Genomic DNA, 25,197 nt, shown 5'->3' on the forward strand with positions numbered 1-25,197 from the left:
AGCAGTCTTTGCCATCGGATAAAACTTCACCAGAAACTTTTGCGCAAGATCTTGCCAAGTAGTGATGGACCCAGCTGGTTCAGAATATAACCAGTCCTTAGCTTTGTCCCTCAGTGAGAATGGGAAAAGCCTCAGCTTGATAGCCTCATCAGTCACTCCATTATACTTGAAAGTGCTGCAGATCTCGACAAAATTCCTTATGTGCATGTTGGGGTCTTCAGTTACAGCTCCTCCAAAAGAAACAGAATTTTGTACCATCTGAATAGTGCCCAGCTTGATTTCAAAGGTGTTAGCTTGAATAGCCGGATGAAGAATGCTTGACTGAATGTCATCAATTTTAGGCCGAGAAAAGTCCATAAGAGCTGGATCAGCCTGAACAATACGATCACCCATGTTTACTGGTTCTTTCTGCTCAGTTCCTGAATCCGAATCTTCAAAATCTATCTTCTCCGGAATATCAAGAACTTCGTCTGTCTCCTCAGCTGTATCTAAAGTCCTCTTGCGAGTACGAGAACGAGTTTGCATAAACGCTCGCGTAAGTACCTGAAACACAACCAGAAACAATAAGTAACAACTAAGTCCTAATCACTGAGTCCTAACGACCAATGATGGTAAGTACATAAACTAAACAAATACGCCGAGTCCCTGGCAGCGGCGCCAAAAACTTGTTAGGGCGAAAACACGCGCTAATATTCACGCAAGTATACGCGTTCGCAAGTAATATAGAATACTTTCTAGTTCGTTCCCACAGAGACTCAGACTAATTATTGTTTAATTAAACTCACGCACCAACGTATGATTACTTCTCAATGTTAAGACACTGACACTTAGAATTGTTGACTAAATATTAACTACAATTAATTACTTAATTAATCACTTAATTAACACTTCGAATTATCAATATTAAAATACTCATGAGATCACAACTTCATTACTACTTCCTTCAATAGTTATTGTTATTACCTTTAGCATGTGACATTGATGATATTAATCGAATAACACGAAACTGATAAAAGCCAACTTTCGTTGCACTCATACCATTCTACCAAGCATCCACAATTAAGATAGAAGTTGAATAGTCATCAATTATGTTGAGTTCCTATATGTCTACAGAAATTGACAACATAACGATTTAAGCACAAATTATTCCTTTTAATTACACAGGGCGAATAAAACTGTTAGAGTTACCCACTAATCATGTACATCATACATGAACCTATGCTAGCATGGCAAGTTCTAAATCTCAAGATCCACAGTCACTTCACAAGAGATTAACACCTTATCTTATATGTTCGCGACGCACATAAGACGAATACGCACAACCAATAGTAGATATCATACAATCATCACACACTAAGATATTAAACAATTAACTAAAGAATTCCATAGTAAATCCGTTGCGACCCCATGATCACGATTAGCCCATAATAGCACTTATCGTCATCATGGGTTCATATGAAAACATGATAAACAAACACAAAAGAATAATAACTAAACTAATTATATTAAATCAGAGTACGACACAAAAGTAATTAGGTTCAAAGTAAGAAAACTAGCATCCAACGTTACAACGAAATAAGAATCACAAGAAAGTATGCTTCCTCTTCGTTGCTGTGTGCTAAAACGGTCTTCTTCCTTATCTCCTTTGCTCCTTGCTTAATACCACGATCCTCTCTCGTGAAAACGTCTCCAAATCTACTTATATAATAGTCCCATAAAACTCAGATTACATAGAAGTTGGAAGCCAAACAGAAGTAGAAGTCTTAAAATAATTATTTAATTTCCCGACCCTGCGCGACCGCTCAGCTTTCTGCGCGGCCGCTCAGCATAGCTGAGCGGGCGCTCAGGACCCTACTGGATTTTTCCTGAGTTTGCTCCGTTTCTTCGCCGTAATCTGCCCCTTTCTTTCCTCTCGCAATGGTGAACACATGCCAAGGCTTATTCTTGATGATTACTCCTCCGAAATGCAACTAATACCCTGAAATGCATAAACACTAGAAAAACGCATCAAATACACAAAATACTTGATTTCAAGGAACCAATTTAAGCTATTTTAAGACGTTCTAAGTGGTATAAAATGCCACTTATCACTTATCTAGAAACTTGATTCTTCAGAATCATTTCAATTGATCATTGTTTAAGCTCAGTTATTGCTATTATGACTTGCTGAGCTAGTTAGCTCACTTTTGCAAACCTTTTTATGTTTTCAGCAGTTGAAAAGGAAATTATTGGTAACGAGGATTCCCTGTCCAGTGTGCGAGCTAGGATTCCAGGTTAAGTTGGATCGAGCTAGCATGAACTTTATATTGTAGATGATTTATGCAAGATTGTAAGAACGATATCATTATCAATTGTAAGTTGAACTAGTTGGGATTTGGTACGATGTAATAAAAGTTAAGGTTGTGGCTTATTTTTATACTTTTACCTGTTGCATCCGTGGTTGTGTAAAGAAGGGTCAATGCATATAATATTTTATATACAGGTTTATATATTGGGTGTATGTTGTGAACCCCAAACTTCTGACCTGGTTATGGAGGGCGTCACAATCGTCTTAAAAAATACTTAAAAAAATCAAATTTGAAAAATCACATCTATCTATCTATCCATATTATAATAACCGGAATGAGGTATAATTTGACATGTCTTTTTTTGGTTGGTTTGTTATCCCTATTTATGACCGTCAGATCTTTTTAATCAAGTGATCAGGATTGTTAGATTCAAATACTAAAAAAATATACACTACTCAACCTCGCAAATTCGAACCCCGCAAACAATACATATTTATATTATTATTTATACAATACTAAAGTTTTCAGGTTCGACCCCACCAACAACAAATATTTATATTATTATTTATACACTATTCAAGATTCATGTTAGAATCTCAGCAACAAATATTTATAAATATACTAATAAGATAATAATTCTAAAAGAAATTTATTATAATTTTAAATAATATAAAAATATTAATAAAAATTCATGAATCGCACGGTTTCTCAAGCTAGTGATTTTAAATGAAAAAATTCAATTAGACATAGGTCACGTATGTTTCACAAAAATTTAACCTCAAATGGAATAAATTTATCCAATTCAAATTTAAAATTTTAAAAATCACCAGAAAATGTGCAATATATGCAGAGGTCAACATTTGTCGATATAAAATGGGGAACAAATAACCGCCGGGGCCCTAGATCCTCTGATACCCGGTAGATATTCTTTTCTTTTGGGCCAAGCCGGCGTTACAACCAATTCAAAAACCGGCGTTACAACCAATTCAATGAACCTGTCCGAAACACACACACACAAACAACACATTTTACACATACATTCATTCAATTCTAAACAACAACTACCAGAAAGTAGTTAGAACAAGATTATTGATAATGTTACATACAATTCCAGTTTAACCAAACTCCTCTTTCTATCTTTTCAACCTTAAATTTACTGCACAACACAACTCAACACAACCCCCCCCCCATCTTTCTTACACACATATTTATATCTACTTCCTATATTAGTATAATTGTAGTTGAATTTTGAGGATAATTTAACCTTAAAATTTAACTGAAAAATGGAAGGAGTAGATTATTTAGCTGATGAGAGGAGCAAGGCTGAGTTTGATGTTGATGCAATGAAGATTGTTTGGGCTGGTTCTAAGGAGTCTTTCGATCTCGTTGATCGTATGTCCAAGCTTGTTGCTAGTGATCCTGTAATTACCCTTCTTTCTATGTCTTTGCTTTTTTGTTTTTCCAATTTTTGCTCTTCTCGTAAATGTCGTAATCTTGATGACCTTATTTAATCTACGTCTTTGTGTTTATTGTAGAGATTGTTTATGGAAAACCAATTTGGTACATAATCTTTTATCAATTAAGCAGAGAATTTCACGATAATGAATTTTAGTTGTTTCAAGCCAGGGAACATTTGTTTATAAGTCAATGCCCATAGTTGTTAAAAGGTAGCATACATACTTCATCGAAAATAAGCACACTAAATAAATGTCCAACACACATATATCAAATAATTAAGTATCAGAAATTCACACAATTTAATACTCCCACCGTCCCACCCATTTCTTTACGGTGGGTGTGAGCACAAAGGTTAAGAAAAAGAGTAAATTAGTGGTGTAAAGTAAGAAAGTGGGTAAAGTGGTGGACCTATCAAGTATCAATATTTGTAATCTGGAAAGCAGGGATTCTTCACTCTCTTGCCGCACCGTGCACCGGATTCTTGGGGATTCTTGCGTGCACGGGGATTCTTGGGGATTCTTCTCTCATTCACGAGTGAGAGAAGATAATACAGATACTTGAACATTTAATCAATTAACTATGCTAAAATGCATCAGTTGGATTATCAAGTAATAATAATATATATTTTTAACAATAATGTACTCATGATGAACTTATGTAGTTCATTATTTAGTTTAATTTGGTTGAAACTCCTGAAAGATATATACAAATATATTTTTAATGTATTAATGTTTGGCGAATCCCCCGCACCCGAATCCCCATATTTTTAGATTTGCCGAATTCCTATATCCCCCCGCACCACGCACCCCCGCACCCGAACTCATGCTTCCTAGTTTGGAATAATGCTAGATGTACCAAATTGGTACCCAAAATGGATACCAAATGTCAAATGTTATGCATTGATTGGCTACAAATTAATCATAATAGTACACCCCCATGCATTCACATTAGTTCTACCAATAGCATCATCCTGTAATGTCAAATCACCAATGCTACGTCATTTGGTACCCAATTTGGTACCCAATTTGGTACCTCTGCACTACTCCAATATTTAACATATAGAGTGAGTATATGGGAAGAAAACAGAAGATGTAATTGATTTTTATATTCCATAAAAATGTTTTGAAATGTAAAGAATTGAGAGGGATATCCAAATAAGGAAAGTGTAAAGAAATAGATGGGAAGGAGGGAGACAAAAAACAATTTCTAGTAGTGTGCAGTCAACAGAACACCACTTGTTTTTGAAATAACAAAAGAAACATAATAACAATGGCATTCAATTGTGTTCTAGGAAGCACCGACACTGATACGGCGATACGGGAGACGGGATACGGGGATTCGTCAATTATCAAAGTGTCCTGTATACGGGACACGGCAAAAAAAGTTATAAAAATATAAAAAATATTTTTATATGCGTTATATATATAGATGTATGTATATATTTGATTGTATATATATAGAGTTATAAGAGATGAAGAGGGGAGGTTATAAAAGACAGAGAGACACAAAATTGGGCTTAATATAAGATGGTTTGTGCTTTTAAAAAAAGATTTTGGGCCTTTTTAAGATGATTTTAGGCTTTTTTATATGGGCTGAGTCGGTGGGCCGTGTCGGTCGCGTGTCGAACCCGTGTTGGTCGCATGTCGAACCCGTGTCGGTCACATATCAGTTGCCTTTTTCTGTCGACACACCATGTGGCGTGTCGGACACGTACTCAGCCGTGTCGGTGCCGTGTCCGACACGCATACGGCATCCTTTTTGGAGTGTCGGTACTTCCTAGATTGTGTTCCTTTTTATATAATCATCTTCTAAACATCTTACTTGCAACTGCTATGTTGTGATTTTTGTTGCTTTAAATTGATGGCAAGTTATTGCAAAGCAAGTTAGACTTAGACTTGTCAACTCTCTTCACAAAATGCAGGAAAGTGGCTCATTATCTTTTAATACATAGTCAAAACTCGGTGCTTGAATGTGTTATGGGTTTAACTTTTTACAAGTTTTAATGAATCAAAATGATTCACACTTGTTGGGCCCTCTTTTTGGACAACTTAAGCCTTTGTGAGTCAGGAGTACTTCTGACAGTTTTTCCTTTGTCAGGATTTGTCTTGTCAAAAGCAGATTTAGTAGAACCAAGAGAATGGAGCACACAAGCAACTTTATCAAATTTAGGCAAAGGTTCATAATAGTTGTGATACAGCTTATGATAGGAATTACAAGTATAAATCGAATGCCAACTACTACCACAATGAAAACAAGGATTTTGTGGTTTATAAAATACTGATCTACCCCTAATATCAGACTCAGGAATAGCAGTTTTCATTTTCTTACTCCTCCTGCAATCAATAGCAAGATGATTAGTATTACCACAGTTATAACAAGTTTTTCTAGGAGCATTGGGAACAACCTTATAATCAGAATCCTTAGAAATACCTTGCTTACTTTCTTTTAGGACTTTTTACTCCTTACTAAAACTGGTTGGTTAATCATATTCTAGGCTGTTCTATTAACTACCATAACTAAAATAATGAAGTGCCTGAATGGTTCAACTTTAATTTTGTGCTGTATAATTTCAAAATTTACTCATTTAATGTGTACCATTCTTATTTAACAAATAACCCTCAAAATGATTAGCTTTATAAGTTAAGCGACAATCCTAGATTCTAGATACCTGAAATTATTGTTAAATTGCTTTATCTGACCTCAGCAGTCAGCAATTAATATTGATCCGGTAATCGGCTATATAAAGTTAAAAGTAGGCAATTTAAAAGTTTAAAAGCATATCTTTTTGTTTGCTCTCTTATGGGACTATCAGTTGTTACTAAATCTGTAGATGAATCATACTTCAGACATATCTTAAGACTTGATGATTTAGCACTTGAAAACCAACTAATTTAGATGGGGATTCATATAAATCTTACTAAATTGCAAGGTCACTTCTAGCTGCCAATTTTTTTTTCTAATTACTGTTCTTGTTTTGTATAATTCCTGATATCTCTTGTTATGGATTTAGGTTTTTCGAAAGGATAACAGGACTATGCTCGACAGAAAGGCCTTGTTCAAGTGCACCCTTGAAAAATCAGCTTATGCATTTAAGCTGGTCAATGAACTAAATCTAACTTGTAGGTCTTTAATCAAAATTCTCAAGTTATTTTTTTGTACAGAGGCCAAGAAGAGTTAAATTATGACCTGTAGTTTTGGTTAAATTACTTACTTGGTTATAATTTTAATATTGCAGATGAAGAGGCAACTAAGCTAAGATTTTTTATAGATGAACCTACCTTTACAGATCTTCATTGGGTAACTTCTATTCTTTGTGGTTACCGTCGTAGATTTTGTCTGCTTATGTTGATCTACAGATGGACTGTAGAAAGTGAATTGTGTCTGTTAATTATCATAAGGGGCTCATTTGTTGTACTTGGACTTATAAATATGTATTGTCTGCAAATTGTGTCATTGCCTCAAAAGCGAGAATAAAACCCCCACTGTATTAGGTCCTTGACTGTCTCATCTATACTGTATTTTGTTCCTGGCCAGGGAATGTTTGTTCCTGCTATAAAAGGACAAGGTACTGAGGAACAGCAAGAAAAGTGGTTGCCGCTTGCCCAAAAAATGCAAATCATTGGCTGCTATGCACAAACTGAACTTGGTCATGGATCCAATATACAAGGTCTTGAAACCACTGCCACATTTGATTCCAAAACAGACGAGTTTGTGATTCACAGTCCCACACTTACATCAAGCAAAGTGAGTATTCTGATTTACGAGACATGTCTAGTTTTTGGGCTCTTCTCAGATAATAAAACTTTTAAAGTGCCTTTGCGTGGTCTTTCACTTGTAGTCCTAGTTTATAACTTTATATTATAAACAACTACAGATTACTTAAATAATACAATTAAATTCCCCCCCCCCTCCATTTCAAAAAAAGAAAAGAAAAGAAAATAGCTAATACTATTTATACTGGCTTGATGTCTAACTTGGTTAACTTTCACTATACTAGGATTTCCCAAACTTTCACTTATGTGTTTGTTTCACTTTATCTTACTAGTGGTGGCCCGGAGGCTTAGGTAAAGTATCGACACATGCTGTTGTTTATGCCCGTCTTATAACCGAGGGTCAAGATCATGGGGTACATGGTAATTACAGATCAACTCTTCCTCATCGTTTTCTGGAAATTATCTGAGCAAGTACTCTTTCCATTCCCTTTACTAAGTCATTTTAGGTTTTTGTTGTGATTACTTTCAGTCGTGCCAGAATTTTAAAGCATATGAAATAATCAAACTTCTTTTGAGTGCCTCTAAGTTGATATACTCCCTCTGTCCCAAACATTTCTTTACACTTTCCTTTTTGGGATGTCCCTTACAATTTTTTACATTTCAAAATCTTTCAAAAGTAGTAAAGTTTTTATAATATAAATATTAACCACATCCACTACTTACCTCCACTATACCCACTTTATACATAAAATATTGATCGGTCCCACTACTTTACCCACCTTTTAAATTTCCTCCACTACTTTATTATTCTTCTTAAACTCCGTGCCCAACCCAAATGTAAATAAATGGGAGGGACGGAGGGATGATTACACTATGTTTTTACCTTATCTTTCTACTAACAAAGCTGTAAGATGAGTACAGTAACAAAGTTATTCACATTGTAATTTATATATGATGGCTTCTTGTGTGTGTGTGAAATTCTTAATAATGACTAATAAAAAGGAATGGAGGGAGGGTAATTTTGTTAAGTAACTAGAGAAACCATAATGACATTCTATGTGCAAATACTTTGTGAAGGTTTTATTGTCCAACTGCGGAGCTTAGAGGATCATTTACCTCTTCCGGGCATAACTGTTGGTGATATTGGTACGAAATTTGGAAATGGAGGATACAACACAATGGATAACGGCGTGTTAAGATTTAATCATGTGCGTATACCTAGAAACCAAATGTTGATGCGGTAAGTCAAAAAACTAAGCAACACCCTATGAATCTCTTTCTTACTCGTTTTAATAATGTGCATCTTCTCGTTAATGCTCTATGCACTTTAGCTAATAGCACCATTATTGTTGTAGTGCAAGAATTTGCAGAAAATAAAATTTTCTGTTAAAGTGAATCTTAAATTTGTGGTTGCTTAACTGTCAGAAACCAGTTAGTTTTATGTTCATAATTTCTTAGCAAATGATTGGGAAAAATCGGAAGAAACTAGAAAGTCTGTCTTCTTAATACTTTTTTTAGCAAGTGACCAGGGAATCTCCATAGAAAGACTAGTTGACAAATCTGATTAATGGGTGTAGATCTAAGAAGCTGCTGAAGCTTGTCAAATTTGGGTCGATTTTACTAAATCCTTCGGGCAATATCATCCAGTGCTCTGCTGAGTTCATTTTTAGTGTGTCGGTGCTTTGTGCCTCTGTTTTATCGGACAAAGGGTGACCTGAGATGCTACATATAAAGCTTTTGTAGGTTCCACCAAAGTGCTTCCCTTGGCGGGAAAAAAGCAATCTCTAGAGTGAAAACATAAAATTAGAGCCTCTAGTTCTTAGAATCTGTTCTTGAACACTATTTGATCATTGGCATATAATAATTGGGAGAATTTATGTTGCATATGTAAAAGGTGGCGTATGAGTGAAACTTTTTGATTGATACAAGTGATCTTTAGTGTAAGAGAAACACATGGAAGATGGAAATCCTACTTGTACTCTTCCTATTCCATTATGTTTTCTTCAGTTTAATAATTTTTGTATAGCAAGAATGTAGTGCCCGTTTGGGAAATCTTAAAATAAGTAACTTATGACTTAAAATGATTAAGTGCGAAATAAGTGATAAGTTGATAAATACTTATAAGTTCTATAAGTGTTTGGATAAATTTACTTATAAGTCAGAATTTTTTTTACTTAAATGAATTAAAACAAATAATTATTAAATATAATTATCTTAGTTCATGAATCTTAAATTAGAAAATATTTAAAAATTTATATTTTAAAATCAAAACTTTAGAAAAAAGTGAAAAAATGAAAATAAGTTGGAAAAAAGTACGTCATTGCCAACTTTCAACTTATCAGCTTATAAGTTGTAAATTCAGCTTATAAGTTGGGTCGACAAACACTCGTCGATAAGCTGTTAAGGGCTTATAAGCCATAAGTGGCTTATAAGTAGCGTGCCAAACAGGCAATGTTGGTCATGTATGTAAGCTCTCATCTACAATTGTATACAACATATATTTTGTATTACAAGGGATGTTTTTGTAGATTGTATTCTGATGGATTCTATTCTACAGTTCTTTTCACTATTATTTCAGTCTCGTTTTGTTTAGTCCTCTAGTGTTGTTTTGTCTTTGAGTCATTGTATTTCCTGTCCTCCAACTACAACTGGAGGTTGGTTTCTATGAATTGGCTTTTAAAAAAAATGTATGTGTGGGTATGATTGTTATTCTGATATCATTTGAATTTTCAGTGTCATGCAGGTTTCGAGAGAAGGGAAATGTACATACTCTGATGTTCCTCGCCAGCTTATCTATGGGACTATGGTATATGTCCGGCAAACTATTGTAAGTGATGCTTCGATTGCCCTATCCAGGGCAGTTACTATTGCTACAAGATATAGTTGTGTTCGCAGACAATTTGGTTCACAGAATGGTGGACCGGAGACTCAGGTAATTAAAAACCTGAATTAAGCCTTAAAAAATACGCCGTCTTCCTTTGAAAGTGTACATTGTTTAATGGTGTTAAATATTCAATTATTTTTATGTTGAGGTTGGCCTTACCATGAAATTACTAAAACACGCATTTTTTATTTTCTTGGGATGCTCATTAGCATTTTCCCCAAAGATCTAACTCCTTCCCTTTGTTTTTTAATTAGGTCATTGATTACAAAACACAGCAAAACAGGCTTTTCCCCTTGCTGGCTTCTGCTTATGCATTCAGATTTGTTGCTGAATGGTTAAAATGGTTGTATGGTGATGTGACAGCCAGATTGAATGCAAATGATTTCTCAATGTTGCAGGAGGCACATGCATGTACTGCAGGGCTTAAGTCTTTGACCACAACTGCAACTGCTGTAAGTCACTACTTCCGACTTTTACTCCCATCTTCATTGACTAAAAAATTATTCTTCTCCAAGCGTGTGCATGGTGGCATGTGCCTTAAAAAGTCATATCATTTTGAATAAAAATTAATGTGTTCATTAGCCGACCAATAATCAGTTGAATTCTAGTTATACATTCAAAATTGTCAGTGAAAAGGGTGAAATTTGGTACTTTTGTCTGTTTCAGTCCATTTTAAGAAAATATTGGAAAGAGAATTGTATCTATTGTACATTTGGTTGCAACTTTGGTACTTTCTCTAATTATATTAAAAGCCCATTTATCTTAACTTATGTAGCATTTAAAACGATTTAGCTGAAAGGGATGAATATTAGATATTTCATTTCCCTTGTTTATAGTAGCCTCTTCATTTTTAAATAGATGACTTTCTTGTTTTCTGTAGGCAAATTTAGAATGCAGGAAGGTAAGGAATTTAATGCATCAGATCTTTCTTATAACAAACCTGTATTATTTGAAATTAAATTATTTGATCATTATATACACCTCATACTTAATAGACTTGTAGAAAAGAAAAAGACTCGTATGGCAAACACAACTTAATTTAGAGTGTTCATTATAGAGTGGATTTGTACACGATCCTTTTGGCAGTGAACTGTCATTAACATCTAATCATGTTAATAGAGTTTCCGTAGTAGTAAGCTGGAGCTGTATCCTGACTGTCTCAACAGCAAACTTTGATCATCTCCTGTGGACAAGGTTGCCTTCTAGCAGTTTTCAGCGGATATTTTTTTTGCTACAGCTTTTCATGTATTTTCCTGTGCTTGGGACGTGTAAATACATTTTTTTCTCCTGAACAGTTATGCCTATTTATCAGAGTTTATGTACCAATAATATGCAAAATTTATTTAATTTTACTCTGCACATAGGAAGTGAAGTTTCACTTTAATTAGAAGATTCACATAGACATACTCTACAGAGATATAAGAATGAGTAACTATACTATTTAGTTAATTTACTTGCATTTATACAGCCCCGATTTCATCTAATTAGACGTCCACCAGAAAATGATTAATGTAGCAGGTGACTTTATATTAAATTATACACACATAGATAGACATACTCGTGTTTCAGAAAATGTTATTAATTTTATTCATACTTAAAAAGCTAACCATTTAAAAAGTTAACCCAATTCATTTTCGTTTTGTGAATATTGGGTATGATAATTTTGTTAGATACTTGGGTGCAACTTCTATATTGGGGCACCACTATTAATTATATGCAACTTTATTACCTCATTTGAATGTTCCTTCTGTTTGTCAGAAGTTTGATTGAAGCTATCTCAGCTTTCATTTAAAATGGTTGATTTAATTTGTGTCCAGGATGCTATTGAAGAATGTCGGAAATTGTGTGGGGGCCATGGCTACCTGTGTAGCAGTGGCCTTCCTGAACTGTTCGCAATGTATGTACCTGCCTGTACATATGAAGGAGACAATATGGTGCTGCTTTTACAGGTATGTATAGCAATATTATTTTTTGTAGTATTCTACTCGCATATTTTTGTAGTAGGGAACCACTGTATCAAATATGACTGTAACCACTGGGTACCAGTGCATCTTATGCTCTATTTTAGCCTATGTTATATTTTAGCCCTAATGTTAAGTATTATTGCTTCTACTGACAAAGCTCTATTGTAGGTTGCGAGGTTTCTTGTGAAGACTGTGTCTCAGTTGGGATCTGGAAAAAAGCCGGTAGGGACAACTTCTTATATGGGGCGAGCCGAACATTTGCTGCAGTATCGTTCAAATGTTGAAAGAGGTATTATTTTCTTTACCAAGTGCAGTCTAATGCTCTCTAGTTGTGTATTGAAAACTAGGAGGTAGTGAAATATTGTTTGGATGAATTGATAATGTTCAAATATGTGACTCTTGGTAATTTAGTGTTAATGCTTTGAACAGGGGAAATACATGTTAGACTTGATTGCGATCTTAAATGTTTTAATACTAACATGGTAGTCAGCTCAAAGAATCACATGCAAGATTGCATTGATGTCATTGTAGCAGTTTATAATAGTGAACACCTAATCATTTAGCTTTTGCACTGCATGCAGCTGAAGATTGGCTAGATCTCGGTGCAATACTAGAGGCATTTGAGGCTAGGGCATTCAAAATGGTTGTTTCCTGTGCTCAGAGTTTGCGCAATTTTCCAACCCCTGAAGAAGGTGATATAATATTTATAAAGTTGTGATTAAAATGTTTTTAGTCTCTATTTTTCCACAAATTATGAGCAGAAGCAACGTCCAGAAGGACATGAAAAGTTCTTCTTTTTCAATCAAAGATTCATCTTCATTAAGAAGATCAGCTAACAAACCTGTAGATAAACAGGAAGGAACATTAGTTTCCTGGTATTCTTGGACAGCATAAAATAAAAGCACAAAGTGGGGGTACAATCTGCTACTTACATATCATGAACTTCTAGATTAAGAAGTTTCTGCAGTGCATTTATGGTCCAAGATTAGGTGTCTGATTGTTGTAGATAATGATATATAAGTTTTAAATGACTACAAAGATGCTTATGCATTTGTTTCGTTAACTATAGGCTTTGCGGAACTGTCAGCAGATTTAGCTGAGGTAGCAATTGCTCACTGCCAGCTGATTGTAGTTTCCAAGTAAGCTTGTCTCCTCTCGGTTTTCATTTAAAGCATTTTTTGTTGTAAAACTACACTTCTTTCTTTAAGTTCAAAATGTTCTAATAATCTACTTGACAAAACAATGCAATATTTAGTTAAAAAAATAAAAATAAAAAATCATGCAAGTGCCCGGGAATGTATCTGTTATGACTGTTATGGAAACGTGATTGTGATGTTAACTACCATATGATTCCTCAAATGAGTTCTAAAAGCTTATACTCCGAGTGAGTAGAAGAAATGCAGTATACAGAATGGTCTTCATATCTAATGAGTTGTAGTCAGTTCGTGTGTATGATTTCCCTTTGAGAATACAGTTTTTAAATTATAGACCATTTTCCTCTAACTTTATTCTGTTAGGTTAATTGTTTTCCCAATGTAAGCATCTAAAATTTTGTCCAATTCTTTTGACTTTGGCCATATACATCACCTGTCTCCTGTGTATTATAGGAATGATTATGATGCTGTAGTGAGCCATTGGTGTTTTGTATCTTAATTCATTTATACTTTTATTGATATATAACATTCTCATGTTTTATACCTGTGGTTCTTTTACATTTCTTACTATAATTTAGTTTTAGATTGTTTTTGTAAATGTAAATAAGAATTTACTGATATCATGACCGCTCTTATCACATGTAATAATGTTGTATGTACTTGAATCGCAGGTAGTTGTCAAGTATCCTGACCTTAAAACATATAACTGAACGGATATTATTTTCTGAAGTTGTCACTTGTCAATATTAGAACCTTGACATTTGTTAGTATCTTTAATTTGTATTCAATTGAAACTCTAGATCTTTTTTTGGCACTTTTATCTAATATTAATATTCTATTTTAATATGTTGTTGATGAGATTCAAACGTGAACCTTAATTACTACTATGGATAATATCTCTATTATGTTTATTATATAAAGGATATAATATATTTATTGTCATTCTGCAGATTCATTGATAAATTGAAACAAGAAATTCCTGGAAAGGGGGTCAAACAGCAACTTGTATTTCTTTGTGATATCTATGCGCTGTCTCTTCTTCACAAGCACCAGGGTGAATTTCTGGCTACCTGCACTATCACAGCTGAGCAGGCTTCACTTGCAAATACTCAACTTAGAAATTTATATTCCCAGGTTGCTATTTTATGAAGGGATATAATTGTTGCATTTGTTATTTCAATCTTTTAGGAGTTCAGAATTCATTGTACCTGTCGTTTTTCATCAGGTTCGGCCAAATGCCGTTGCACTAGTAGACTCATTCAACTACACAGACCACTACCTTGGTTCAGTCCTTGGCCGTTATGACGGAAATGTATACCCAAAGCTTTACGAGACTGCGTGGAAGGATCCACTGAATGATTCTGTTGTGACCGATGGCTATGTTGAGTACATTAAGCCTTTGCTCAAGGGAAAGTTACACCTATCTAGGCTTTGAAAGAATACCAGTAAACAAATCTTTTAAATTTAGTGAGATTGCTATTATGGTATTTCCTTGTCCTAATACAGGAGAGAATGCTATTCTTTTTCCATATAAATTATCAGGTACAAGGCAAAGAACAAGTGAGAAGTGTGCCCAGTTCTTAATCTTATATTCAGGAGTAAATTGTTGGATATTAATAGGGTTCTTCTCTTAAATTTTGTACAAGTATAACCAAATAAAGTTGATTTACAAATTAATTTGTTTTTATCAACTTAAATTATTAAATAATATGGGATTATGTTGGCACTTGGCAACATAATTCATTGTAAAAGGTTAAATTTAGAGTAAATTACATATTACATTCCTTTCATTTGGGTAATTGGCATTTTGGTACCACTTGTTTCAACAATTGCAATTTGCACCCCATACAAGTTTAGGTGCTGTATTTTACACCCCATACAAGTTTAGGCGCTGTATTTTGTCCCTCTTCCGATAGTTTTTGCTGTTACTGTTAAATATGTGGGTAAAGAAGTAATTTGGCCATATTTAATTGTAGTTTGATTATTAAAATTCAACAGATTTTTCATTTATATATGGATAATTTTTTTTTACAATTTTAGCCTTCAACTATAAAAATTTAACATTTTAACCAATTTATTAAATTTTTTAATATTCGAACTTTTATATTTTTAAAAAAAATTATATTCAAAATTTTATAATATTTGAATTTTATAATTTTTTTTAAAATATATTAGAAATTTTATAATATTCGAATATAAAACTTATATTCGAATTTTTAAAAAATTTATATTTTAATTTTTAAAAAGTTATATTAGAATTTTTATAATACTCAAATTTTAAAAATAATTTGAATTTTTTAATTTATGATCCGAATATAATTTTTTCAAAAATTTCGAATATTATAAAAATTTGAATATTTTTTTTAAAATTCGAATATAATTTTTTTAAAAATTTGAATATATTTTTTATGATACGAATAGTATAAAAATTTGAATATATTTTTTAAAAAATTTATTAAAAATTCTAATATTAAAATTTTTAATAAATTGATTATAATGTTCAATTTTTAAAATTTTGAATATATATTTTTTAAAATTATAAAAATTCGAATATTAAAAATTTTAATAAATTGATTAAAATGTTCAATTTTTATAATTGAAGGTGAGAATTGTAAAATTTTTTTGTCCAGGGGTATAAATGAAAAATCTGTTGAATTTTAATGATTAAAGTACAATTAGACATGGTCAAATTACCTTTTTACCTCTGACATGTTTATCGTTAATGGCAAAAAGGAAGGGGTGCAAAATGCAGTTTCTAAATTTGTATGAGGTGCAAAGTGCCGGTAACCAAATCAAAGAGATACAATAAACAATTTACTCTTAAATTTAATACCAGGATATTACCTTTCAAATTTCTTCTGCACATTACATAGCACCTGGTCTACGTAATTAGTATTTTTGGACGAAACTTTATGTGAACGTCATTATCAAAATCTAAGTTACACATTGTGAGTAATATCGCAATTTGAATCTTGAATTTTGTCCGCTAGTATTTTTAAGGAAAATGCGTACCATTGTGTTATGCTGTTTTATTTACCTAGTCAATGTTGAAGGTGTTTTACTTGATCATGTCTTAGTTCTTGAAGGTGTTTTACTTGATCATGCGTTAGTTCTTGTACTTTTCAAATTTGACTCAATGTAATGCATTACTTGATGTTGATTTTGTGAGTCACAAGGTGGGAACATCCCCCTAATCAAGTTCCCAGAGACATGCTCTTCATAAGAACCAGTCATATTTGCTCAAGTAGAAGGCATAAGATTACATGAAATCTCTTCGAATCTGATAATTTTTTAGCCGATTATCAGTTTTGGTTGATACAGCTATATCCTAATGTTCTAGTACTAGTTTACAGCCAGGCCTGCAAACTTCCGATAATAATAGTTTACATAATATTTAACAAGTCAAAGCGTGACGCCTAGAGCATGATATTTTAAGGTTTCAGTATAGCATAGAATTCGAGAGTTCTTGACTTACACATTTTCTTTAAAATTAACCGCTGTAGGCATTGGAGGAATGCCTTGTTGATTTCTGAACACATTGTTAGGATCAATAGTCGTCTTGGCTTGAACCAATCTATCGTAATTCTTCAAGAAATATTGTTCTCCCCACACTCGAGCTCTTTCCACAGCATCTGATAAGGTAGCGGTTTTACTACTGATCAGTTCAAACACTCCGAGATCAAGGTCTATGTAGTTCACATATGCAGCCCTTGGACCTGATGAAACATATGGTTTCATAGAATTATAGAATCCCTGTATCCAATCTATATAATCCGTGCTTTTACTGTTGTCAACTTCTCCCCACTCTACCAGATACTGAATTGTAAAAAGGTTACCTTTTCGGTGTGGAAAAGCAATTGATTCACTGTTTATTCTGTTCATGATTCCACCATAAGGGTCTAATATGACATAACCTTTTGGTTCTTTTTCCAGTATGCGTAAAGCTTCTTTGATTCCCGAAACTGGTATCGGAGTTCTGACATAATCTGATTTGGCCTTGAAGTATCCCTTTACTTTCAAGTACCTGTTTTTCAAGTCCAAAACAGAGCTTCCATCATCCAAACCAGAGAAATAAACGACTGATTCAATCCAACTCATTTCTTTGCAATCACCCTCTGTAATTCCCAATTCCGGAAACTGCTTGCTTATGATTGACAAAGTTCTGGTTTTAGGACCTAAATAAAACCCTTTGAATGTTGCTGATATTCCGATTACACCTTTCCTCTGGGGCAATCCAGCACCAACAAAAGACGACAGATAAAATTCATCGTCTAGCTTTGGTGCTACATGTTGCCATTTGTCCACAAGGTAGGCCACATCACGGCTTGTACCAGGCCTGGACACTGTGAAAGCTGTGACAGTTTTAGGCACTCTTGATAACTTGATCTTCCATGCATAGACAATCCCCCAAATTCCTCCACCTCCGCCTCTAATAGCCCAAAAGACATCTTCCCCCATTGCCTCCCTATCCAACAACTGGCCTTCTGCATCTACCAAAAGCACATCCACTACATTGTCTGCTGCAAGCCCGTATTTTCTTGATATCAACCCAAATCCACCACCAGCAATGTGCCCGCCACTTCCCACAGTTGGACATGATCCGGCTGGAAATCCACGAACATCACTCGACTCAGCAATAGCATAGTAAGTCTGGCCAAGTGTTGCACCACCTTCCACCCATGCAAAGTCTGGTCTAGGATCAACTATAACTCTGTCTAAGTTCATCATGTCTATGATTACAAAGGCACGTCCATCAGTGGCCACAGACGAAGTGCCTTCATAGCTGTGACCGCCACACCTTATTCTGATTTCAAGAGAACTTAATCTGCAGCAGAAAACACTGCTCGCAAGCTCTTGTTTGGTCTCTGGCAAAATTATGGCTACTGGCTTAGGCACTGAAGTAGCTGAAAACCGAAGATTTTGTATGGAGAAATTCAGGAGATCAAAGTAGTGATTAGAAGTACCATTATTCGGGTTCGAATATATGGTGAAGTTATTGATGTTTTGTTGAATTAAACAGGAAGCAACGTTGATGTTTGTGTCATCTTCACATAAACATGGAACGAAAAAGATTACGATGAAGATGAAAATCAAGAACTTGGAGATTGAAGACATCTTTTTCAAGTCTATTTTTGTACAGAGTCAAGTGATTAAATATAAAAGATAGGATATCCATGAAATGCATATATATGATAGAATTTGTCTTGAAGTTGTATGTTGAGGACAAATACAATTTTAGAATAAATTTAGGGGTTGAGGACAAACAAATAGGAAGATGAGTATAAAGACAGATAAACTTGGCCGGCCTTCATAGATATATTTTTAGCAACAGGTATTCATGGAGTGGTGACAAAAGTTTTATGCATGAGACCAACTACAGAAATAAACAAACTATATAACTAGCTGACAGGACTTGCACTTCAAGATTCTAATTTTTACACAATCTCCGCCCATTTATGCTTCTTATAGGTATTAATTACTAAAAATGTAGTCAATACCATGGTGCCAATTCATCTATACTGTGGTCTGTGCAAATGATACTGCAGTCTGTGCAAATGTTTATTGCTCAACAAGAGGTGAAGAATCTATTGATGATTGTTCATATGTTTGTAGTTTTCTTGTAAATGCTTGCGCAGAACTCATCTGCATAATTAACAATGATCAGCAACATGATATCGGTGCAGTATCTAAAAATAAAAATACCATCTTTCTTGGTATGGTTATTAAATTATGAAATATGTCTTAAATGGAACCATATAAGGCATACTTACTAGGTGCATTGACAATTTACATATCTACGTACACAACGGCCATTGCCACAATATGTTCAAAGTCATCCATCCGCGCTCCATAATGTTGTACTGGTTGAGTGCATACATGTGACTAAAATGCCTCATAGTTTCATATAATTGGTTTAGATTTTAGCAGTGATCTCTTTCATACCTGCAATTTTCTTTAGATGCTCATTTTATAAAATCCTGGCCTTGCCCCCTGGAGAGAATTTTGAGTCTGCATTATAGCTGCATAACAGATTTATTTCAAGATACAAGGTAAAGTTTCAATTTCAACTTGTATAAAAAGAAGGGTTAGCTAAGGCACCAGGGAGGAATCGCATACTTGGTGGAGAAAAACATGGTATGCACAGAACTAACTATTTCTAATTTACCAGCACATCACAAGATTTACCGTTGATGGATGGCCAAGAGGCATGCCTAACCCATAGCGATCAATAAAAGGGGTCACACTATACATCATACCTGCTGATGGGCACAACAGACAGAGTAGAATACACATGTAACCCAAATGCAAGAGACTTGAAAAGGTTACATTAGCCAACTTCTTGTGAACAACAAGTTTAACTTGACTACATTGTCAACATGTCCACGCTAAAAAAGGAACAATGCATGTTCGTTTCAGACCATGACATAGAATAGAATGTACAGGTGACAATTTTTGTTGTAATTAAGCAGTGACAAACAAAGATTCATGTTCAAAAAAAGATTAAGAGAGACGAGATTAATAGGATCACATTTTTATAATCTTTAGCGAGAAAGAGAAGCGTAAAAAAGCATCGTTCAACGATTTTTTTTATTAGTAACATAATTACATTAACAATAATGAAGAGGTGAGTGAAATTGGCTCTCCCCCTAGGAAGGCAAGTAGTAAAATCCTCAATTTCCATCAACAGGAACATCATGGGGAGGTTCAGACCCCCCTTCATATGCAGAAGAACCATGAGGTAGCACACTTATATGCATTCACCTAGTTCCTATGTTGGCAGCTGAGGATGGGTACACTTTTGGAGTTTGCATTGCATTGGTAGAAATGTTCTGTGACATAATGATAAAAACAATTGATAAATAGTAGGTTTATGCCGCAAGAAGGCCACAAAAGTTGAGACTCCTGGCAAAACAAAAAAAACTAAGAGTGATAAATGATAAATGATTAAATCCAACCCAATAATCAATCCAAACAATATCCAAGTAACCGAATCAAAGTCAACAAACTGTATCCAATCCTTAACAAATAAAACTGTATTCCATTTCAAATTATAACCAAATCTAATCAAATTCCGCGAAGGGCCACTGACCTATAACACCAGACAAACTAAATCAATGTGCCTAAAGTATCAAATAAACTAAATCAATCCCTCGAATGACCAATGCGCCTAGAAAACCAAATAAACTAAACCAACCCCCTCGAAGGGCAAATGTGCCTAGAGCACCAAATAAACTAAAGCAATCTTTCAAAGGACCAATATGCCTATAACACCAAATAAACTAAACAATCGTTCGTAGGGCCAATGTGACTAGAGTATTAGTTAAAATAAAACAAAAGGAGCATAAAAATTGTATGAGAGTTCCAATCAAAACCAACAGAAAAATATATACGAGAGTTCCAACCAAAACCAGTATAAAAGTAAGTTGTATGAGAGTCCCAACCAAAAACAACAGAAAAAAAACCTTCAACCAAAATCAAGTACCCATGAGAAATCCAACCAAATTGAATAAAAATAATAATAGTCAAGATTTAAACTCAAAATCAACCGAGAAAAGAGAAAAAAATAACCGTTTTGAATAAGAAGAAGACGAGAAGAAACAATAATCATAACACATTTTTAAAACCCAAAATGTGAAAGTCAACCTGATATAACTCATTATCAACATATTCCGGACCGAACCATAACTCTTGATAACATGATAATGTATTGAGAGAAAAGAGAAAAGAAAGTTTTATTATAATAAGACTTTTACTCTATTACCAATAGAAAGGAAAATATTCTAACAATAAAACTATTACAATAATGAAACTATCCAATAATAAAAATATTATATATGTTAACAATAAAAAGATAAATGTAACTACTATAAGAAGATTGTAAGATATTTATTAAGTACATCCAAAACAGATACCATGTTCAGAATAAATATAAAGAATAATGATTATCTTAGCTTTTAAAATATTGTGATCATGCATAGATTTTATATAGCTGTGATAATTTAAACTAATAGACTAATAACAATATATAGAGAACACTAGTTTCCCATTTCCGAAACTAACAATGTGTTTAGGTGATATTTTTTATGACACATAACTTGGAAATGTGATGTTGTTTTATGACAAGAAATTTGGATAACCAAATAGTTTGTTATTCTCAGACAATCTAATAAAGAATTACAGAAGGGTGGGTTGCATGTAATTCTGTGTTATTCCCAGTGGACTAACAATGAGATTTACAGAAGGGGGGTTGAATGTAAATCTCAAAACTTTTTCAAGTTTTGAGTAGTTTCTAAGGCTAAGTGTTTAAGTGAACAAATGTGTGTGAATTGCTTGAAGCTAATACAGACAGATATATATTCAAACACAAATGTAAAGAACACAAAGAACTTAAAAACTTTTCTGGTGGATTTGTTGTTCCATCAGAGATGTGTTATTTCAGAAAATCTGTGATTCAAAGAATTAAATCACAGCTGCTTCCTAGTACAAACTAGATGATTTTCTCTCTGGATATTTCTAAACAGCTCAGGAAAATTCTTCTCTAATTACTAGCTGCTACTTGGTTTATATATCATCAAGTTTACAAGTGAAGACAAAACTGTAAAATACAATTAAAAAGATTCTTCACATGTTTCTTCTTCATTTCTCTATCAAATGCAATTTAGGCTTGGCTGTAGATCTTTGAATACTTTCTTGTTTGCATCAGAATGGAAATGCTACATTTTCTTGATTCCTCATAGAGGCTTCCACATTCCAGTTTGTCTCTGTCAACCCATGTGCCTGTGTCAGCTTGTGAATTGTCACTATCAACTGCTAAGAGCTAAGCATCCGTTGAAACTTTCATCCATTGATGCCTTATCCGTTGAGGCTTTATCCGGTGAAGCTTTATCCGTTGATGCATTATCAGATAAAGTCTTTATCCGTTGAAGCACTCATCCGTTGATGGATATTATCCGTTGAAGCATTAGAGACATCCGTTGAAGCTTTGTTTCTTATCCGTTGAAGGTCTTCAATATCAGTTGATACTTCTTCACTTATACAAAATTACAAGGCATGAAATATTTACAATTAGCCCTCCTATTTGCATATCCACTAGTAGTCAACATGACTGATAATTTCCTACAATATCTAAGAATTACAACTTGAATCCAGATAATGAAATGTGCTACAATACTAAACTTATTGCTAAGTAAAGCTACTCCTTCAACGGATAGCCAAGATGGTCTTATCCGTTGAGGCTACAAACACTAGATTTCTACTTAAGTGTTTTGTTTAACTTATCATCAAACTAATACACATATTCCTAACAAACTTCCCCTATGTATGTCTACTAGAACTGTAGGCATAAATTTGGGTTTAGCTTGATGATAATAAAACACTTGACAAATATATAAACTGTAATAAAGCAGAAATTCAAAAGTGCTGCAAAAATGTGTATGCTGAGATGGAATTGAAGAATTACATTGTTTCCAAGGATGCTCTTTTAGCCTGAGCAGATTAGTTTCTTTTCCTTTGATTCCTTGTTTTCTTTCCTAGCCTCCTGTCATTCTCCTCTATTTAAAGTTGAAGTTGTCTGTAGAATTCAACTTCATCTTCTTCATTGATGTCCAACTTAGATTGCATATCCTTGAGAGTTTCATTACTGGCAATCTTGAGCTGATCTTCAATTCTGAAAAATCTTCTGACTCCTTTGTTGTCTCTAAACTCCATCAACTAATGAGGTGATTTGTGAACTGTAATTCCTCTTTCTTGAATGAGTAATGTTCTAGGCAAGACATTGGGCTCCCACCAAGTTTTCCTTATATTGGCAATCTTGTTGAGAATCTCAGTCTTGGCAGTCCTGGTAAAGCCAGAATCCCTTTGTATGGATGAGTAGACTCTAACCAAGGTAGAGTAGCCTTCATTCAGAATCCTGTAGAGAGGCCAAGTTCTTTCCCCATCTCCTTTGTATTTGAACACTAGTCTTTCTGGTAACTGTCTGTAGGCAGCTATTCCCCTTACTTCCTCCAGCTCATCCAGATAGAGTTCAATGTCTGAAAATTCTTTTATGTCACAGATGTGAACATAATCATCCTTAGAGGCTTGATGTTTAGGCTTAGGCTTCTGTGTGAATTTGATTGAGGCTTTAGAGGGTGTTGATTTGATTCTTCTTTTCTGCTTCTTTGATGGTGGAGAAGAGGTTAGGAAGGTGGGCAATTTGATGGTGTCCCAATCAATTGGTTCCTCCTTGGGAATGATTGTTTCACCATGAATGTTCATGAAGGGGTCAGGCATAATTGGTTCAGGAATAGAGGGTAGTGGTTTGGATTTTGATTGGGTTTCTTCAGTCTTATCTACCATCTTTCTCTTTGCATTAGCCTTCTTTCTGTTCCCTTTCTGCCATTCTTCTCTTTCCTTACTTCTCTCTTCCATATCAGTATCAACCATATCCCCCATAGCTTCATCTTCACTTTTGTCTTCAATTTCTTTTTGTTCTTCAGCCTGACTTGACTTTAGCTGTTTTTCAAGCTTTGCTTGTGCTCTTTTGTCAGCCTTTATCTGTTTGGCTTCTTCCTTCAACCTTCTGGTTTCTTCCCTCTTGGCTATTGAGAATTTGGGATGTCCTTGCATCACACATATGCTCTTTCCCTCTCTGAAGTTAATAACCATGTTCCTCCTTACAGCCACATCCATGGTCTCTTTGTGCTTTGTGATACTTCTACCCAAAAGCTTGTCTTCATCAGGCTTTGGAAGAGGAAAATCCACTCCTTTCATCTGAGCAAGGCTTAGAGGATTCTTTGTAGAGTCCTTATTGGATCTGTTGTTGGGCTTGAGAACCATAGATTTCAGATTCTTGGAAGAAGTCTCTCCAACCTTATTCCTCCCTACTGGCTTGAGCTCCACAATAATTGATTCCACTTTTGTGCTGTGCTTCACAGATTGTGATTGAGAAGTTGTAGAACCAAATATTTGTTGCATCTTTTCATCAATCTTCTTCCTTTGCTCCTTGACTTGCAATTCAGCTGCTGCTATCTGGATTAGATCAATTCCATCAAGCTTTCCTTTGATTTGAATAATTGAAGAAGTGGTGATGGCAGGAACTAGCACTTGAGAAATTTGAACTGTTGTTGATGGCTCTCCTTCCCCTTCCCTTTTATTCTCCCCCTTTTTGTTATCATCAAGGGTAGGGGTCAAGCCTTGTGCTTTTGCCAGCTGAATGAGTAGATTTGTTTGAGTTTGTTGATTCTGAAGAATAGTGACCATAGAGTCTTCAATGATCTGAACTCTGGTTTCCAATCTGGCCAACCTCTTGTCAGCATCAGATTCTTTCCTCAGTCTCCCCAACAAATCTTGCATAGTACCATAAGGTATGACTGAATCCAACTTCTCAGCATTGTAGGATTTCAGATCAGCAATGTCCTGCTTGAGCTCATCCACACTTAGATTCTATTTGAAATGCTGCAACTGCAAGAGATACAGAGATTCCAGATGAGCTTGAAGTATTGCCTTGGTACCAGCATCTGTAGTCTCCTGAAGGGCCTTCTGAATTGTCATGACTTGTCTGACCAAAGTGACACCAAACTCTCTTGGTGTTGATGCTTTTACCCATGCCCATTCAGGAAGATCTGGAACAGAACTTGGGCCTGCTACTCCCCCTAAGTTCATGCTCTCATCCAAAGAATCAGAGTCATCATCATTAGAATTTACTCCAAATTCTTCAGATGGCTCACCAGCTTGAGAAGGCAGCCTGTTAACAGC

General features: G+C 34.6%; 2 protein-coding genes across 2 annotated transcripts; one reads left to right on the top strand and one right to left on the bottom strand.

The window, feature by feature from the left end:
- Positions 1-3,161: 3,161 nt before the first annotated feature.
- On the top strand, positions 3,162-15,148 carry LOC141677415 (peroxisomal acyl-coenzyme A oxidase 1-like). The gene is made up of 14 exons (XM_074483342.1): positions 3,162-3,709; positions 6,757-6,865; positions 6,982-7,043; positions 7,281-7,490; positions 7,792-7,879; positions 8,537-8,699; positions 10,193-10,391; positions 10,598-10,795; positions 12,161-12,292; positions 12,476-12,596; positions 12,889-12,999; positions 13,377-13,446; positions 14,412-14,595; positions 14,687-15,148. The coding sequence occupies exons 1-14, from the start codon at positions 3,572-3,574 to the stop codon at positions 14,894-14,896; spliced, it is 1,995 nt and encodes a 664-aa protein (XP_074339443.1). The 5' UTR covers positions 3,162-3,571; the 3' UTR covers positions 14,897-15,148.
- A 1,548-nt stretch (positions 15,149-16,696) lies between these two features.
- LOC141678139 (berberine bridge enzyme-like D-2) lies at positions 16,697-18,593 on the bottom strand. Its single transcript, XM_074484383.1, has one exon. It carries the CDS (start codon positions 18,574-18,576, stop codon positions 16,933-16,935), a length of 1,644 nt encoding a protein of 547 aa, XP_074340484.1. The 5' UTR covers positions 18,577-18,593; the 3' UTR covers positions 16,697-16,932.
- Between the last annotated feature and the right edge of the window lie 6,604 nt (positions 18,594-25,197).

Source organism: Apium graveolens, chromosome 8 (assembly GCF_009905375.1).
Source record: "Apium graveolens cultivar Ventura chromosome 8, ASM990537v1, whole genome shotgun sequence".
Lineage (NCBI taxonomy): Eukaryota > Viridiplantae > Streptophyta > Magnoliopsida > Apiales > Apiaceae > Apium > Apium graveolens.